Consider the following 18,635-nt stretch of genomic DNA (forward strand, 5'->3'; position numbering starts at 1 on the left):
TTTATTTTTTTTTTTTACAAACAAGTCAAATTTGCAGGTTAGCTCATCAAATTGTGCATTATTCTGCAGTGCAGAATGATGCCAAAAAAGCCTGGGTGACTATAACTAGAGGTTCACAAACAATGAAATTCTATTTGTGATCTCAACCTCTTCTTAAAGTAAACCAAGTGACTGACCCTCAGTGTATCTCATTCAAGTGTTTCTGACAACAGAGTAGGTGTAGAGTTTCTGAGGGGCTCAGGTGTAGACTTGATAGATGTCTGGGTCTTTTTCTTTGTATCTGCTAAGGAAATTCTGCGCCTTTTGTCTAACACTCTGGACACAAGATTAGGGGAAATCTGGGTCTTGTTAGACGGTGGTGTGGTGTTTTGGAGTATCTGGTTCTCCTTCACTGAGGACATGCTGGTTGTAGTTGTATTCTGGTTTGGCTTCCTGTATTTTGATAATGACTTGGGTGCAGACTTTTGGGACTTCCTGTTTGGAAGACGGGATACTCTTGTGACTCCCACCACCTTCAGTTTGATCGGGGCTTCAGATATTCCTGCCATGTTCCGTGCCTGGCAGCGATATTCACCAGCATCCTTATATGACACCCCATTGAGGCTGATTATTGACCAGCGGACCCCCACTCGAGGAGACTCCTGCATAACTGAAACATAAAAACAATCTTAGCTTATACTTTTCACTATAAATATAGCTTAGAGTTTTACACAATCATTCTTCGAGACTAGACCGATCTAAAACCAACTCCCAATTTGAGACCTGAACTCAACTCCAAGAAACATTTTTGCTTTCTTTCATGCCAGAAGGGGGCACAGTCATTGTTTTGCAAGTTAAGGCCCAATTCATGACTTACAAGTCTCAAGACAAGTCTCAACTTTGAATTTCATGTCCTAAACAAGTCATAATGCACTTGCCATTTTAACAACTGAGCATCAACTTTGTGCAGCTTCAAATGTTGAGCATCTGATAGATCATGCTAGCATGATCATTTTCACCCAAACAATTATCTTTCCCTCACCCTAATCTGTTTTTGTCCTTACCTACCCCAAATTTAACAACAGAGGTGTCACATTGTAAAACATAATTAGTTTGCATAATGAAGAAAAAAACACAAATCTCGGTTTCTTGGGTTCCCTTCAAGACACAAAGTCTTCTGTGAAGACAGAGATAGCTGTAATGGCAGGTTTTCAGTTATACACGGTACATTTTTTTTCAGCATTCCTTAGCAGTAGTTCTTTTCTTTGAAATTACTTTCTAGACATTTTCATATTTGAATCAGTGATGTCTCTTGTCTGTCAATGTGGGACATCAATTTGTTTGCTTTTCAGACACTTCAGCAAGTTTTTCACACAAATACTATTATATACCACATACCCCATGTCAGGTAGGTATGAAGGTATGACAAAGTACATACCACCCAAGGCTAATGTGGGGAACAAGTGGAGCAATGGCAGAAAGCTAGCCAAACTCATCAGGGTTGACTTACATTCTTGCATGCTGATTAATAACCAAGGCAATCAGGTATGTTGTGAAATTTGTAGCTACAGCCAAAAGGCTCAGTGGTAATTAAATCCCCCAGGCCTACAACAAAACATTGCACCAGTGCCGTGACAAGAGTATCAGAGTATCAGACTTGTGTTTGTCACTCACAACTCTCCAAACTCCTGGGCAGCTGGTCAGAGTTCTCAAGAATGTCTTGTTGGCAACAAGCTGTAAAGAGAACCCAACAGCAACATGACTTGATTGAAGCTTAGATGTTAGTAAACTCATCACCGAAAAATGACTCTGGATTGCTTACTGGTGTAGGTGGAGGTTTTGATCCAGGTCAGGGTTGGTGTAGGGTAGCCGGTGGCATCACAGCGGAGGATTACATTGCTGCCCAGTGGAGAGATGACTCTGGTGGCTGCAGGCTGGACTGAAGGCCTCATACAGCGGGACAGCTGAACCTGGGTCAGCAGCATCCCTGACTGACCCAGAGACCTGCTGCATATCAGTAGCTGGTCCATGAGGACCACAGGACTCCCCAGTGACATGGACAAGGACATCACCATGGAGATCTGGCAGTCACACAACCAGGGGTTGTCATGGAGACCTAGGTATCCAGGATAATTTGACTTTGACTTTTGACTACATCATTCTCTTGTGATGTTGAGTGGAAATATGTTCTCTGAAGACAGTGAGGTGGCTGTTTTCAACTGTACACAGTACATTATTTCAGTAATGTTATTCAGCAGTACTGTTCTACTTTCTACCAAACATTTGACAGATCAACGTCATCTAACGGACTCTCAGGAGAGAGTATAAGTCTGTGGTTTATCAGTCAAGTGTATGAACTACACTGAATACTGGAGTCCCCGTTAACAGTGACAAAAAGACTGACAGCTACCTTAAATGAAAGGGTCCAGTGAGGACTGAATGTGCATCATACCCTATGCTTGTCTCCTGTTTGAAATGACTGCATCTTCACTATGTCTTGGCTGATAAAAAGCAAGTGTAGCTACTTTAGACAGCAATAGAATATAATGTGATTCTGTGTTGCTCCAAAACATACTGTACCCAAAATTCTTCTTTGGACTGGTCCCCCCTGTTGTTCTGGGAGAGGAAACCAAAGGTCCAGCAGCTCAGCAGGTAATATAGTTAGCCTGAGGAGAGGAGAGGCGAGGAGACATAACTAATCCCAATATAACCTCCACAAATAAGCCATTAGTTTGGCAAATGCAGTGGGATCTAACATAAGTTTGGCTAGAAGCAATGCTACTGAAGCTAGTAAGCTGCATTAGTTAGCAAGACATGCTCACGTTTGCAGCTTACATTAGAGCAGATAAAGATAATTTAATCTATTCCCCTACACGTGCAAAGAAGGAAGCCACCATCCGGATTCAGTACCGCTCTTCTTAGAGCCAATATGTAGAGAAATACAAGGCCTGACAGGCCTGTGGCACCCTAGTGGGTTGATAATCTATGACTGGACCATTGCTGTTCGCAGGACGCGTCATTTCTGACAAAAAAAAAAAAAAAAACTTAACATGACTTTGGGGATGTTCATGAAGAAAGCATGTCATGATAAAGCTCATCTTCATAAGCCACTAGTATATCATGGGCAGGAAGAGATAATATAAGTGCAATTAGCATACGGGAGATGTTTGCCTTCAGGGAAAAATAAATGTTTTCTTCAAGAAAGCAGCTCTCTGGTGTTATATGCAGGGGTGTTTCTAGACAGGGGGCATGGAGGGCCACTGGCCACCCCTGAAATCTTATTGGCCAAACTAAATGCCACCCAATTATCCTCTGGTATGACTGGTTATCTGTCCAGTGAGAGGCGGGAGCTTACTTTGAACCAACTGTCTGAGAAGAGTATTTTTAAATGGGCATTGCTTTCTTTTGTATACCCTACTTTTAATTTTTCACAAGGTTAATTTAGCCTACTTAGCAAATGAATAAATGATTTAAAAAATAAATCATAACAATAAAAGTATTTTTCAAGTGTGGAGGATGAATTTAGGAATCTCATGGCCTGAGGACAGATGTATAATGGAGGTACAATCAAAAAGTACGACTGTTTAGCTTTGAAGGAATAAGAAACTTTAAGATACTGTAATGTTAGTAATCAAAGTAGATATGAGAAGATGGTATGTTAATGTGCATTAGTGTGTGAGTTTATGTACATTTCACCCCTGCATTAGTCAGTGCCCCACTTGGGCCACTTGCCAAAAAAAAGGTCTACCCCTGTTCATATGCATGATCTATGGCTTGTGGTTCAGACATACAGCTGAGATTACTAATGTGCATATTCATCCATAAAGTTGTAGTTTTATCTAAGACATTTTAAGGCATGATTTATTTCTTAATAATTCTGATGAACAGCGATGAGGTTTTTTAGGGGTTTTAATCAGTGCAACTCTGCAGCTCTCTACACTCTTAGAAATAAGGGTACCAAAAGGGTTCTTCCTGATGGGCTGAGGTTCTACCTACAACCATTTGCTTCTGAAGAAACCCTTTTTTGAAGAAAGGGTTTGTCAAGGGTGTTTTTGTTTTTTTTTTGAAAGATTAAGGGTTCCATTAAGAATCCTTATCTTCAAGAATCCTTTTTCGAAGATGGAGTTTTTCAAAAATTGTTGAAATCCTTGACAAACTCTTTCATCAAGGGTTCTTTGTACCATAATATAAAAAGGTTTGCAGTAGAAGCCCTTTGTTTGGTTATAGATAAAACCCTTGGAAGATAAAAAGGTTCTCAGTAGAAGCACCTAAGTGGTTCTAGATAAAACTCTTAAATATAATAATGTTCACAGTAGAACCCCCTGGGTGGGATCATGATAAAAGCATTGGAGTATAAAAAGGTACACAGCAGAACCCCCTGGGTGGGTATTTGTGATCAAGGCTTGGAATATAAAAAGGCTCTTGGTAGAACCTCCATGTGGTTCTGGGACAAAACCCTTAGAATATAAAAACGTTCTTGGTAGGGCCCCCTGAGTGGGTTCTAGATAAAGCCCTTGGAATATACAAAGGTTCACGGTGGAACCCCAAGTCGGTTCTACCCTGGAAATATAAAAAGGTTCTCAGTAGAACACCTGGGTGGTTCTAAATAAACCCCTTTGTATATAAAAATATTTTCAGTATAACTCCCTCGGTAGGTTCTTAGAAGACTGAACTGTTCTTAGGGTTCTGGGTGGAACCATTACAGCATAGAAAGGTTCTCTCTAGAACTCTCATCCTCTGGGTATAACCTCTCACAGATTATTCTAAGTATAATACTTTATGTTGAGTTCTAGGTAGAACTCTTTTCAGGGTTTCAAGAGGATCCTCTATAAGAACCCTTTATGGTTCTAGTTAGCACTTTTAGTTCTAAGAGTGCACATCAGTAAGCATTGTGGTTGTGCAGCGTGTGGACACACCTGTTGCTGGACAAGTCGAGGTAGGTGATGTTGGGGAGGAAGACAGAAGCATGGGCAGGGAGGCTGGACAGACGGTTGTTATGGAGACCCAGAGTCTGGAGGCGGGGCATGTCCCGGAGCCCCTCCCAGGGGAAGGAGGTCAGGAGGTTTCCATCCAGACGCAGCTCTCGCAGGGCCTTAAGGTTGACAAAGCTGCTGGGGTGGATGGAGGTGATGGAGTTGTAGGTCAGCCACAAGAACCGCAGCTCCGACAGGTTGTAGAAGGCTGCACGGGGCACCCTGGAGATCAAGGTCTTCTCCAGACGCAGTTTGACTGTATCCGCTGGGACATTGATGGGGACAGCTGTGATTCCAGGGTCACTGCACTGCACCAACCGGCTGTATATGAAACACAAAGCTGTGAGGGCTGAAGTTTGGACAGATGAACACAAACACCTGTATTTTCTGAGTGTAATTCACTCTGATTGTGTTCTAGCTTTATATTCTGTAAAGATGACACTGATAAAAATACCATACTGTAAAAACAAACTTTGTTTTAACTATAAAAAAAATGTCCAGGCTGCCTAAAATGAAGTTAAAGATGATTTTGAAAAGACAAGTTAGGGTAATGTTGTTATGATTGAAATAAAAAAAACTTTTCTCATCAAACAGACTTTATGTTAAATCAGTTGAACTTGAGAGAAAATATTCAATATGCTTAAGATATTAAGTTGAGCCGACAACTGTCATGCTGACAAACAAATTTGTTTTACTTTTACATTTTTGAAGAATCAGTTCTTCATTCTTCACAGAGATTTAACTCTCAAACCATGCATGCTGGAAAGTCTGCTAATATGCTGATCATGTTTCTTTAGAAACTTAATTTAATGAGTTGATTGAACTGTATACGGTACATTCATTCAACTCATGTTTTCAAGTCAAGACTTCGAGTCAGAAGACGTTTTGTATAAATAAATACTAGAAATTCAAGTTCAATTGAAGGAGCAATATGTACGAATTTTAGTTTAAATCATTCAAACATTGACAAAAATTGTATGCAGAATGTTAGGAAATAACAGTTTTGAAGTTTTGTCAAAGACTTGTGTATTGTCCTGCTGTCCAAAGCTCCTGTGCTAACATTGTAAACACTACACTTGCCTGGTGCTTCAAGCTTCCAGGACAGTGTTAGGATTCAACAGCCAATTCTTACACATATTGCAACTTTAACTTAAATTTAAAAAAACTTGGATGTTAAGTTAATAGGAAAAGATTAGTTGATTCCACTAAAATCGCGTATGATATTTTTACATTGACATCATTTATCATTTCATGATAAACAGTTCTGTCACATTTGTAGTTCTCTTGCAAAATGCATGGTCTGTATGAAAAAGCCTTACAAACATGCTGAATGCATTTTCTACCTGGAAATTCCTTTGTTTGTTTTTCAAAAAAATGGTATCTCTTACATCTGCTCCTTTCTTCCTCTTCTTCGATTTTATTGGCTTATTGCTCCTGGGTTTGTGTCATTTAAAGTAATTCAGCACCCTCTTGTGGACAAGTGTGCAAAAAGTCTTTATTCAGCAGCATGGTGGCAGTAAGAAGCAGTTATTTGATCGCCTTTACTCTGTTTTTAGTTGTTTTTATGGAGAATCGAACATTCCAGTTAAGCTAATTAAGACCTAACATATACTGATATGGATGCTTGAAAGGAAATATTACATGCTATGAGTGTAGTAGTAGTACTAGTAGTAGGCCACAGTATAGAGCACCATAAGAATAGCAACATTTAAATGTGATATTGTAAGATTCTTTCTACTGTACTACTGTTGAAGTTTTACAGGTTCTTTAATTTGACCAGAAGGAATCCAGTAAAAAGTAATCTCTGTCTAGTCTGATAATGGAACATTAGATGAGGGCAGATTGGCTTTTTTTTATATGCAATGTGCCAGTGTGCCACAGAGCAGTCATAAAAGCTCTGTAGTAAGAGGTCCAGCTGCTGCTCTGAAGGTTGGCCTACAGATTTTAGGGGGTACACATTAGAGCAGTATTTGAGAATTGTGAACTGTAGAGCAGGAAATAGTATTTAAAAAAACATCACAAAATTAATCTTGTAACTGAACAGTGGCACAATTTGGTATCGAGGTAATCTAAAAGTAACAGAACACAATTACATTACCAGTAATTGTATTGGAATACAGTTTTAAGGTGACCTCTCCTACCCTACTAATGCAATGTCATGTAATGAAACCTGCGAAACATCTGATTTGGATACAAGCCCCAGTCTTACAAGTGGAAGTCATGTGAATGTAATATAATGTATGCAGTGTTACGTAACGTAACGTAACCTACAAAACATCTTAATAACAAGTCAGTGTTACTCTTTAGACATGAACCCCAGTCTTGCTGGTAAAAGTTGGTACGTAGTATAACTTATGCAGTGTTTCATAAGGTAGAGTACCCTACAAAACATCTTAAAAACAAATCAAAGTTGACTCTTGGTTTCGATACAAACCATTGGCTCATGGGTGAAAGTTGTTACCTAACATCATATAAAACTATGCAGTGTTACATGATGTTACCTATGAAATATCTTGAGAACAAGTCACGCTGGCTGTTGGTTTGGTCTCATGGGTGAAAGTCATTAACTAACCAGCCTCCATAACTGAAGACAGTCTTCAGCATGTAAATGTGCAGTCATTATGGAATCTTTTTGCTTTTGTAGTATATGATTTCACAAAACGTAACACTGTCCACTGTTCAACACATGCGTCATTGTCGGAATGATGTGATTTTTTTTTTTTTTTTGTTAGCCTTCATCAAATTTGGTTGCAATGAGATTACTGCAATCCTGTCACTGTGCATGCTATACTCTGTTATCTTAACAAGGTAAAATAATATGCATGGGGCAGACCACATGATTTCACCTTTCTTTTGCAAAATGAGACACCATTTAGTGACTATTCTGACTATTAAGTTTTGATCAAATTTGTCAAATGACATTACTAAATGTAACATTTGCAGATCTGCATTACTATGCTGTTTTCCAATAGAGCTTCAATAATATGCTAATGCTCAAACTATAATGAACTGTAATGCTCATGTAGATGCAGATCAGTTGCATACACACACACACACACACACACACACACACACACACACACACACACACACACAGATGAGAATGAAGCCAGTGTCACTCCACCTGAGCTCTGTTATCCCACTGTTCCCGTACGTGCAGGCACATAGAGCCGGACAGGAGCGCACCGCCAACACAGTGGACTGCAGGATGTGAAAGAGGAGCAGCAGATACATCCTTCATCAGACAAACCCTGCGCTCACACAGGACCTTCATATCTCCATGTTCCCACTCCTCTCCAGTCTGAGGCTGTGTCCACAGAGCAGAGTGAAACTGAATCCCAGATTAGCTGGGATTACACCTCTTACAAGTGGCATGTAATCCCACGCCTCACTGTCAGAACAACAAATCACAACATCAGTGCCAGGCCAAGCCTTTTTATTGGGCCTTGTGGACCATTTGACCCCACCACCCCAACCTGTGGAAAATTTCATATGGAACATTACACATCACCAGCCAAAAGCATATTTAGTCAGATAGAGAATTTGAAAGATGGTCTGAATTGTATTTTGCTGTAATTAAACAACTGAACGTGTCACAGAACTGACCTTTCTATGAAGATATTGTTTCAGTATTTCTGACGGGATATGAATGCAGCACCATATGGCTCATCGCTCAGTAACCAGGAAGTAACCAAACAATAGCTTGAGCCCTGTTCAGGAGGTGTATGTATAAAAGTTTTTCCTCCTGAAGGCCAGACTGAACCTGTTTTATCCCCTGGAGGTGATAAATGCCAGCAGTACACTAAGAAAAGTTACATGAGCTCACAGAGTTTACTCTGACGCTGAAGTTCAACATGATGGACAACCTGCAAAACATGCCTCCACGCACATGATTTAAACTATATTTAATCATAACATATCCAACTAGAAGAGGTCACTCAGTAGAGTGCAGATCTCCACCAGGCAACAGATCATGAAGCACCTATTGCAATCTTGCCACAACCGTCAGATGCAACCAGCAGAGTCTTGCCAACATGAACATGACCTCCACATACGTTGTCCTGAGCTGAAACAAGAACTCAATCTGAAGCAGTTGTTGATCACTTGCGGCCACTAGTGGTCGGTTAAGAAGAGTGAGAAGTCAGCTGTCAATGGTCGTATAAAACAGAGCAGTCAAAAATTAGAATCACTGTCTCACAGTTGTTTGTCTCCATCAACCAGTCAAGTTACAGTTTACATCCATGTCTGTCCACACTCATATAATGTCTGTGGTGAAGACTGAAGGAATTTAATATGGATCTGACCACTATACTGACCTGTAATTTTGAAGGATGGAATGGAAGTTCTTACTATACATGTATGAGTCCAATGAATAATTGAGAAACGCGCCGTCTTCACTTGGAGACTATTTTTTACACAGGAGGACAGAGGATTCCTAAGAATGGGATGACCTGAAATATAATGCCTCCGGCCAAAAAACATAAAGGCAAAAAAAGACATAATAAATGTTTTTCAAGAATTCTGAATCAGAGAGGTCCTTCAATATACAGTCATGAATGTGCACAAAAATTAGACTGATCAGATTAGCTCTGGACAAGATGCAGGTCCAGTCATAATGCACACACGGAAGCGATTACATGATCCCCTCCTTAACTTGAAAAGTCAGATGGTCAGTTTACCTCTACATGATTCAGTTTACCCCTAACCTGGGGTAAGTTGAGCCACAGGAACACTTTTTTCAAAATCAAATTTTCAGGGCCCTTTGTCATAGATACATTTGTATAAATTCAATTGGTAGGAGACATCCTGAAGTAAGGGTAAAGGTTTTCATTGTGCTTCTGTTTCATTTTTCTTGCCTAAAGGAGAAGATAAGACATCCAACCCCAACTCTCCCCTACCTGGTTATAAAAATACATTTGGACAAAAGCTTGGCTGCCAGACAAAGGAGATTGTGTCTTTAAAATTCAGATAAGAAAAGGCTTTCTCTGCTACATTGGGAGGATCCTCAGAGCAAAACCATGGAGATTTAATAACTCACTATTGCAGGATGTGGAGTTTGTCCCCTTAGGACAAACAGCAAATGAGTTCTTCACAATAAGCATGCACATTCAAACAGCACATTCAAGCCTGATTAAGTAGCCTGCAGAGGTGGATGATTGGTTACTCAACCACCAAACACAGGCTGAGAAATGAAAGAAAAAAGAAAAAGTAAAAGCACTGTAGTCTCGACACATGCAGGAAACCACAAATGTTTCCCCTGAAGAGGACTCTACTCATGGTGAGAACTGTTTTACAATCAACACCACATGAAGTGACTGCTTTTGACAGATTTGCCTCGATAAGATTTACGTTTGAGGATCTAAGAAAGGCTCTGTACACAACAGGGGGCCCTAAGCAGGATTTTCTCTGGGGGTCCTCCTTACTTTGCCTGCAGCTTAGAACTGTGAAGTAAGACAAAAAATATACAGTACATATCAGGGATGTAACAATATATCAAATATTGCAATATTGCAATAAAAGAAACTTTGATACTGTGCTAGATTGTCCTACTACTAACTTCTGCATTGTTTTTGTTTTGCAGTTGTACATATTTCAAAGACTGTCTGCTTTTATTTCATTTTATTAAAGAAGGAAAGTAGAAGCACTGTTCATTAAAAGCAAAAAAAAAAAAACACTTTATATAATTTATATAATTATGAGAGAACTAAGAGGAGCTCGGCTCCCCTGATAAGGGCATGAGACACTTCCATGTATACATGTGCATATCACACATCTTAGTAGCGTCGTGCACCGCAAAACAGGGCTCCCCCAAAAACCACTGTCTAATTCAAACCCTGAGGGCCACAATCTGCAGAGCACAATAACTGCAATATTCTACTTTCATAGGAAGGAAGAAGTATGAGGCTCCCTTCAAAAATCTCAGAGTTTTTTGAGTTGTTGAGTTCAAGGAAACTTTATAAGCTTTGTGAGATCTTGTCTATGTCTAATTCTTAATAATTGTACATAATATAATAATTTGTCACCGGTAGTGTAGGAATAGGTGTGAAAAGGGTGTCATAAAAAAGAATAAATCTGTAAAAGAAGAAAAAAATTGTTGAAATATAAAGAGGAATAAATAAAAGCATAAATCGGTAAATAAGAAAAGTCTACATTTTTATTCACTGATAATATGAGGAGAAATAAATAAAAGAAGAAAAACAGCAAAAGGAATAATTCTATGTAATTTTTCCAACATTAATTTATTTGTTAATTTAATTCTGCACATATTTATATGCTTTTAAAAGAATTTATGTATTTATTTATTTATTGGATAATAATGACTCTGTTTTTGAATAATTGATTCACTTTGTCCCTTTACTTTCCCTAATTGTTTTCCTTTTACTTTTGCTTTTCCCGATTGTTTTTGTTTTGGGTGGGCCTTCCTGCACAGGCTGAGCAGTCATTTCCTACACACACAGGGTCATTCCAGCAAAAACAACAGGAAAAGGCAAAAGTAATAGAGAAGAATGTAAGAAAAAATAATAGATTAAAAATAAATAACTGACATCATATATGAATTAATTAATTAATTGAAAAGTATAGAGGAAAAAAAGTCACTTGTGTACAAAAACAAATATATATATATACATATATATAATGAACAAATAAATGTGAAATAATGAAAATCCTTATAACGTTCTTTTATTAATTATATTTTATTTTTTATTTCTCTTTATATATATTGAGTTGCTTTTTATCTTTATTTCTCTTTACATCTTTGTATTTTTATTATACTTATTTTATTTTTATAAATTTTTCTTTATATTTACACATTTATTTATTTGCTTAATTATCCTCTTATTTCTTTGAATTTTAGCATTTTTATTCTAGTTATTTATTATTTTATTTATTTATCTTTGTATTTACACATTTTCGTAAATTTACTTTACTTATATATATATATATATATATATATATATATATATATATATATATATATATATATATATATATATATATATATATATATATAATATATGTGTATGTATATGCATTTTTTACTCAAGATGTCAATACCATTTATTTTAACAGTTGTATGTTGCACATTCTGTTTTTTATAGCTTTTCATTAACTCTATCATTCCGCTGGGAATGGAGTTTATTACTGAGCTAAAGTCTTTAAATTTGATAGGGAATGCTTTTTCTGTAAGAAAATCTTTATAACTACGTAGTTGGCCATTAGAGTTAAATAAGTCTTTTAAATAAATAATATTTTTATCTAACCAATTCTGTAAATAGAGTGATTTGTTCCTTTTAGTGATACATTTGTTGTTCCAGATGATAGATTTATGTGAAGAAAGGTTATGTGAATAATATATTTTCCTTGCTAACAATGCTAGTTGACAAAATTCGGACAACTTAACTGGTAACCTTGAGATACTATAATTACATGACAATAAGAACTGAAGACCTTCAACATTTCCAAATATGTTGTGTGGAATGAAATGCTTTTAAGCATTCTTTTAACCATTTCACCTTAAATGTATAGTTCAAGTCCATGAAGTCCAGTAAATCAAAACCACCTTTATCTTTAGGTCCAGAGAGCAAGGTTTTTTTCAGATGATGGTGCTTATTCTTCCATACAAAGTTAATAAACATGTTATTAATATCCTTACATGTGGAAACATATATTTTCTTATTCCTCTACAGATTTGTTCTTTTTTCATGACAGGCCTGTGACTCCATATACACGCAGCACTGCTGTAATGACTATTCCAGCCTGTAGGTGGCGCCTGTTGACGTGTGTGCGGCCTGTCTAATGTGATGACGGTTGCTGAGTTCGCGGGAACGCGCAGCGCGCCTCTCAGGGCGGACGTTTGGAGCAGTGCTGGTCTATCAATCACTCCACTCGCATGTTTTGATACCTGAAAGTTGCTGTCAGTGGACGAGCTGTAAAATGTCCGCTGCGACGCCGCCTTTAAATGACCAGTATGTTTTTCGTCGACGTGAATTAGAAGAGCTGCCGTCAGAGAGCCAGAGAAGATGGCATACTCCTCAACCTGTCCACGGTGCACGGCAGACCGCTCTACACCACCAGCAACACCGGGTAAAGCAAAAGTATCGTTAAGCTAGCTGGAGCCGTTTATTAGATTTCATGCTAACCCTGACACTCGGGAGTGTCTTCTCTGTGTCAGAGTTCAACTCAGCTCTCACAGCGAAAGAGCTTATCAGCGTCTGTTTACGACCACCTCAGTTTTACCAGTGTTCAGCTCGCACTTGCCCTGTTTAACAGCCGAATAACACCAGCGCCGGAACCAAACCCCATTCAAAAATGTGACACCTTAATGTTTCGTTTCAAAAGGAAACGAAACATGCTTGGTAGAACATGCCGTATGATTGAAAAGGACCAAGTATACAAGTCGGCATATATATAAACCTGATAGAAGAGCTGCATGGTTATTAATACAAGTTTCTTGCTGTAATACTCTGAAGTCTTGTCCCGCTCACTGTATGTATGTGTGCGTTGTATGTAATTTAAAATGGGACATTTTTTCAATGTAGTTTGGTGGCAGGTTCTTTGACAAGAAAGAATATCGTTAGAGTGCCAGGCATTATCTTGAGTTAATTCACCACTTTAACAAAGTGGGAAGGTAAATTCAAAAATCTTTTCAAATTGAGTTTGTTCACTTGGGAGTAAAATTGGTCACTATTAGCTAGCTAACAGACCTCAACCCCCTACAGCAGTAGGGCTTCTTTAACTACTATTTGGAGGTCATTATGACCTCAGTGTAATCACAATGTTCAAACTGCAAACAACACTTAAGGTGGTGTGTTTTAACCTGTTATTTTACAAGGAACCTGGCTGGGTGTAATTATTGGGTAATTTGATCATTTATTATGTTCCTGCTTGCAGCAGGCTTGTCACTGTTCAGTTGTTTGGCTAGCTGTATTAGGATTCAGCATTATTTTTAGTTGGGCTGCATCCCAGAATGCTCTCTGGTTCAGTAAGGAAGTTAATAAGATGAATAGAGGATTACATAAGGTAATAAACAATCATTAACCACAGTTGGCATGTGGTCCATGCTTATTAACTGGCACACCTAAATCTTAAGTGTGGTGTTGTCACTTGTAGTCCATACACATAGAGAATAAGCAGGCTTTTTACAATGCATTCTGGGAAATGCAGCATTTAGTTTTAATGTTTTTTTTTTTCCCCACTTGCTCTGTGGGGCAAGTGGGTCAGAAATCTGGTTGCCCGAAGTAAATTTTTTACTTTCTCCTGCACAGATTGTTTCCTGTATTAGCAGTTATCAAATAACAATAAAGACTAAAGTTAACTGTCAAGGCTGCAGCATCTATAAAATGTAACATAGTGAAAAATGTCCATCCTAGTTTTTCAAAGCCCAATGTGATGCCAGTCTAAAACCCAAAGACATTAATTTTAATATGATAATAAACCAAGAAAATAGGGAAATCTCCTTATCTGAGAGGGTGACACCAGTATTTTCTGCCATTTTTACATTGTCAGGTTTACTTGTCCAACATGGTGTTTTACTTGTCCCGGGCAAGTGGGCTAGCTGTATTGTTGAGCCCTGAGCTGTATGAGATCATTTACTAACAGGAAGTTACTGTTGTCTGATTTGCATTGTTCACTTAACAGCAGCATCCATGTAGGAATAACAGCTGGGAACTGAGTAGCTTTGTATTTTTCTGAAAGCTTTCTCTTACTACACAAGAGAGGTCATGATGGTTATATGAAGAGATAGTAGTCGATTTGAACGAGGCTTGACAGTCAATGATGTTGGAAACCTTGTTTTTCAGGAGCTACATGACACTTACTGGAGGGCGTGGTTCAATAAGACAAGTCCAAATTAGAAATATGATATGAATCAAAGTACTGTTTGCCAGAGAGAAGATGTATCCCTGTTAGAGTGCAGAAACACTCAGTCCACTCGGTTTTACAGAATCGTTACAGAGAGGAGGCTCCTCCCTTGCAAATGATCAACAACTGCAGAGATTAATTTTGATATGTCATCAAGTTACTCCCCGAATTAGTCTAACTGGGGATGTCCCATTCAAGTTTCTTCGGCCCTGATCAAGTTGCTCACGTTTAGCATATCCTTCTATTTTACTAACCATGGTGTCAGAGCTCAGTTAGTCACTCTGGCAACCCTAAATAATTTTTGACATTCATTCACTAAATTTCATATCTGAACAAAATGCTGAAATGTAGAGGACAGCTGTCAGAAAGAAGAGCAGCTCTGCAACATTAGCTGATGGATAAACAGAATAGAATACAGTAAAGAGAGGATCAAAATTTATGCTGATACAAATCATTAAAATATGCCTGCACTGTCTAGATTTAGTTTGAGGGTGGGCAATTATTTTTCCAAAGGGGCCACATGAGAAGCCCTGATTGTTGCCAGGGGCCGCACAAATTTTTGTCACACTGTACCTCAATTTTATAGCTAAGATTAAATGTAGAAAACATACTGTACACTTACTCTTAGTCTTCAGCATTTATTATATTGAAAATAATTCCAAACAGCATCTTATTAAGAACATTAAATTATAGTCTTTGAAAATACTGTACAGGTAATCTAAAGCAAGGATGCTGTGGACACAACCCATCCTGTATACCTGTTTTATCTTTGACAAGAACTGTTAGCTACATAACAGCCAGGTATAAAATATACAAAAAATGCACAAATGGCTGTTTTCAGATGAGAACATTAGTGTGTTTTTGAATAATCCACTGTGGATTCTCAGTGCCAAAAACAAATAACATGACAAAATAATACTGTTTTGTACACACAGAACAAACACGTGACGCTTGGACACAACTCATCATGAACTCCTGTTTGCTTCTTTGACAAGAACTGTTGAGCAACAAAACAAACCAAAAACAGTACAATATCTCCTGTCCTGACCTATAAACACATCGGTAGGTTACTTTTTTCAATTTATGAGAACAGGAGTACTTTTGTTTTGTTTTTTGAATGATTCAGTGTGGATGTTAATGCCAAAAAACAAAAATCTTGTTTTCTACACAGCAACATGTTCGTTGCAAACTAAGCACACAGCCTTATTGCTGACCTCCGTGAAAAAAACTTTAACAGTCCATGACGCATTAAACACTCGACATTCAGCATCAACCTCACGCTTTTTAGTGCTCATTTGGTGACTCCAGTGTTTTCCTCCATCAACTGTGTTCCACGAACAAAATGAAAATCCCCATTCACGCAACCTGCCGTGGGCGTGTTTCAGTCACCTCAGCACAAGATGCAGCGACTGCAAACATCACTCGCGTCAATCAGTTGTGACAAGAGGAAGCGCACTCGCGCCATACAAGCATTTCAAAATAAAAGCTGATTTAGATCATTTCATTCGTCTCTTTAGCCTCCTAAGTAAAATGGTGTGGTTTGTCTTCGACATCGCAGGCCGGATAGAACCATCATGTGGGCTGGGTTCGGCCCGCGGGCCGTACAATGCCCAGGTCTGGTCTAAACCCTTCAGATCTGGCGTACATTATAATGGGCATCAAATAAATTTTGTTATGATCGACTAGTTGATTGATAGATAATTAACCGTAGAGCTGCAATGAGGAATTGATTATTAATTGACTATTAAATCAGCTATTTTGATAATTGATTAATCGGTTTGATTAAGTTTTGAAGAAAATAGACCAAATTCTCTTTTTTCAGCTTCTTACATGTGAATATTTTCTGGTTCCTTTACTTTTCTCTGACAGTAAACTCAATGTCTTCAGGTTATGAGTAAAACATTTGACATTTCAGGTTTTGGAAAACACTTAGCGACATTTTTCACCATTTTCTGACATTTTAAAACAATATCAACAACTATGAATTTGCTCGAGAAAATAATTGTCTGTGAAAATAATCGTTAGTTGCAGCCCTAATTAACTGGCAACAATTTTCATCATCAGTTAACTGTTGTAGTCATTTTTCAAGCAAAAATGCCAAATATTTGCTGGTTCCAGCTTCTTCAGTGTGATGGTCTGAAATGTGATGCTTTAGTTCGTCATACATGAAAGCAAGCATTTCATCACATCGAGCTGCAGGAAATTATAAGAGGAATTTTTCATTATTCTCTAACATTTATTTGGCAAACTTTAATTGATAAATCGAGAAAATATTCAGCAGATTGACCAATAATGGAAATAATCTTTGGTTGCAGCCTTACATTAAAAGATAGCAAGCTCACATGTCTCATCACAGTAAAATGCCTGCTGATATTGCTGGATGTTATTGACCTATCGCAGCTATATCTGTTTATGTTGGTATCTGTGTATATGTTGTCCAATGTGTACGGACATGACAGATTGTCTTCTATAGCCTATTTATTTATTTTTTGGTTTATAGTTATTTATGATTATTAGAAATACCAGTAAAAGTTAACTGTTATTGGACACTTTATTGTTGATCTGTAAAATATTTTGCCTCCATTACATGTCTTTGTCACAAGTATTTTATTGGCATCGACCCGAAAAATCCAGTATCGGTTGGGCCCTGCCTTGTATTCTACTCCTACAAGAAATAACTTTAAAATTAGGATTTTTTTAGGAGCTAAAAAGCAGATCAGGTCTAAAGGGCATAAGGGGTCAAAACAAAGTAAAACTGAGTATGTCTAACAGCAGGGGTGCATCGCTTTTCAGCGCTGTTGGGGATTTTATGACCAAACACTTTTCACTGACGCTGTGTGTTTGTGTTTGTGTGCGTAACCCGTCATGACCTTTGTCCCCACAGGCTGACGGCAGCCGGACCCGACCTCGACCTCCCAATGACCCCACCAGCAGGTGGCCCCACATTGATGACCCCACCACCAGACCTCAGCTGGATGACTGCGAGCGCATGGGGACTCTGTTCGGGATGCTCAACAAGTGTCTGCGGGGGATGGGCTTCAGCCAGATGTACTTTGGGGACAAGATAGTGGAGCCAGTGGTGATTGTGTTCTTCTGGCTGCTGCTCTGGTTCCTGGGCATCCAGGCCCTAGGGCTGGTGGGAACTCTGTGCATCATCATCATCTACATCCAGAAGTAATGCGAGCTGACACTCAGGGCGGAGCCTGCTGTTTTCTTTGGTTAATGCTTACACATGCGGGACTCATGCTGATAGATGTTTGGATTGGAGTCTGCAGTGGGTCTGTGCTTTTAGGAGAGGGCTGTGCTGCTCTGTAGCGATGGTGGCTTGTAGAAATGGTTTGACAGTCAAATCGAAGTTGGACCTGTCCTTCAGGATGGTCTGGACTGGAGCTTCTCCTGCCTCAATAACAGCAGCGGTAACATCCTGCTGCTGTTGCCAGGACTTAATTGTATTGATCAGAGAACAGGAAGATGTTGTGAGGAAATGGTTTGTTTCTGTTTGAGTCAGAGGCTGCAGAGTGAAGGCCAGGAGTCACTAAATTCAACTGCACACTCTCCGTGGGAAGGGATTCACTTAAACCTGCAGTGCCGAACTTTTGTCTCCCCCTTCTGGCAGTGAAAACAAACACTGTCAGCACTCATAGCTACCATTTTTTCTGAGCCAAAATCCAGTGCATTAAGAAAAACATATATATCATTATTACTATTATTATCACTATTTTGACAACTGAATACTACTACCCCTGTTTGGATGTGATATGATTGCTATTACTGTTTTATGGCCAGGCTCAGGTCAAAATTTGGCATCCAGGACGCTGCTGG

At 38.7% G+C, this 18,635-nt stretch overlaps 2 protein-coding genes across 2 annotated transcripts; one reads left to right on the forward strand and one right to left on the reverse strand.

Annotated features, from left to right (window-relative positions):
* lrit3b (leucine-rich repeat, immunoglobulin-like and transmembrane domains 3b) lies at nt 1-8,278 on the reverse strand. Its single transcript, XM_084742679.1, has 6 exons — nt 8,077-8,278; nt 4,896-5,273; nt 2,560-2,645; nt 1,802-2,095; nt 1,654-1,713; nt 1-649 (listed from the first exon to the last, which is right to left on the reverse strand). Exons 1-6 carry the CDS (start codon nt 8,184-8,186, stop codon nt 189-191), a joined length of 1,389 nt encoding a protein of 462 aa, XP_084598805.1. The 5' UTR covers nt 8,187-8,278; the 3' UTR covers nt 1-188.
* Nucleotides 8,279-12,788: 4,510 nt separating this feature from the next.
* Nucleotides 12,789-18,414, forward strand: fam241a (family with sequence similarity 241 member A). Its single transcript, XM_084742581.1, has 2 exons — nt 12,789-13,037; nt 17,698-18,414. The coding sequence occupies exons 1-2, from the start codon at nt 12,888-12,890 to the stop codon at nt 17,989-17,991; spliced, it is 444 nt and encodes a 147-aa protein (XP_084598707.1). The 5' UTR covers nt 12,789-12,887; the 3' UTR covers nt 17,992-18,414.
* Nucleotides 18,415-18,635: the final 221 nt, after the last annotated feature.

This window comes from Lutjanus erythropterus, chromosome 18 (genome assembly GCF_056507025.1).
Source record: "Lutjanus erythropterus isolate fLutEry1 chromosome 18, fLutEry1.hap2, whole genome shotgun sequence".
Taxonomy (NCBI): domain Eukaryota; kingdom Metazoa; phylum Chordata; class Actinopteri; order Lutjaniformes; family Lutjanidae; genus Lutjanus; species Lutjanus erythropterus.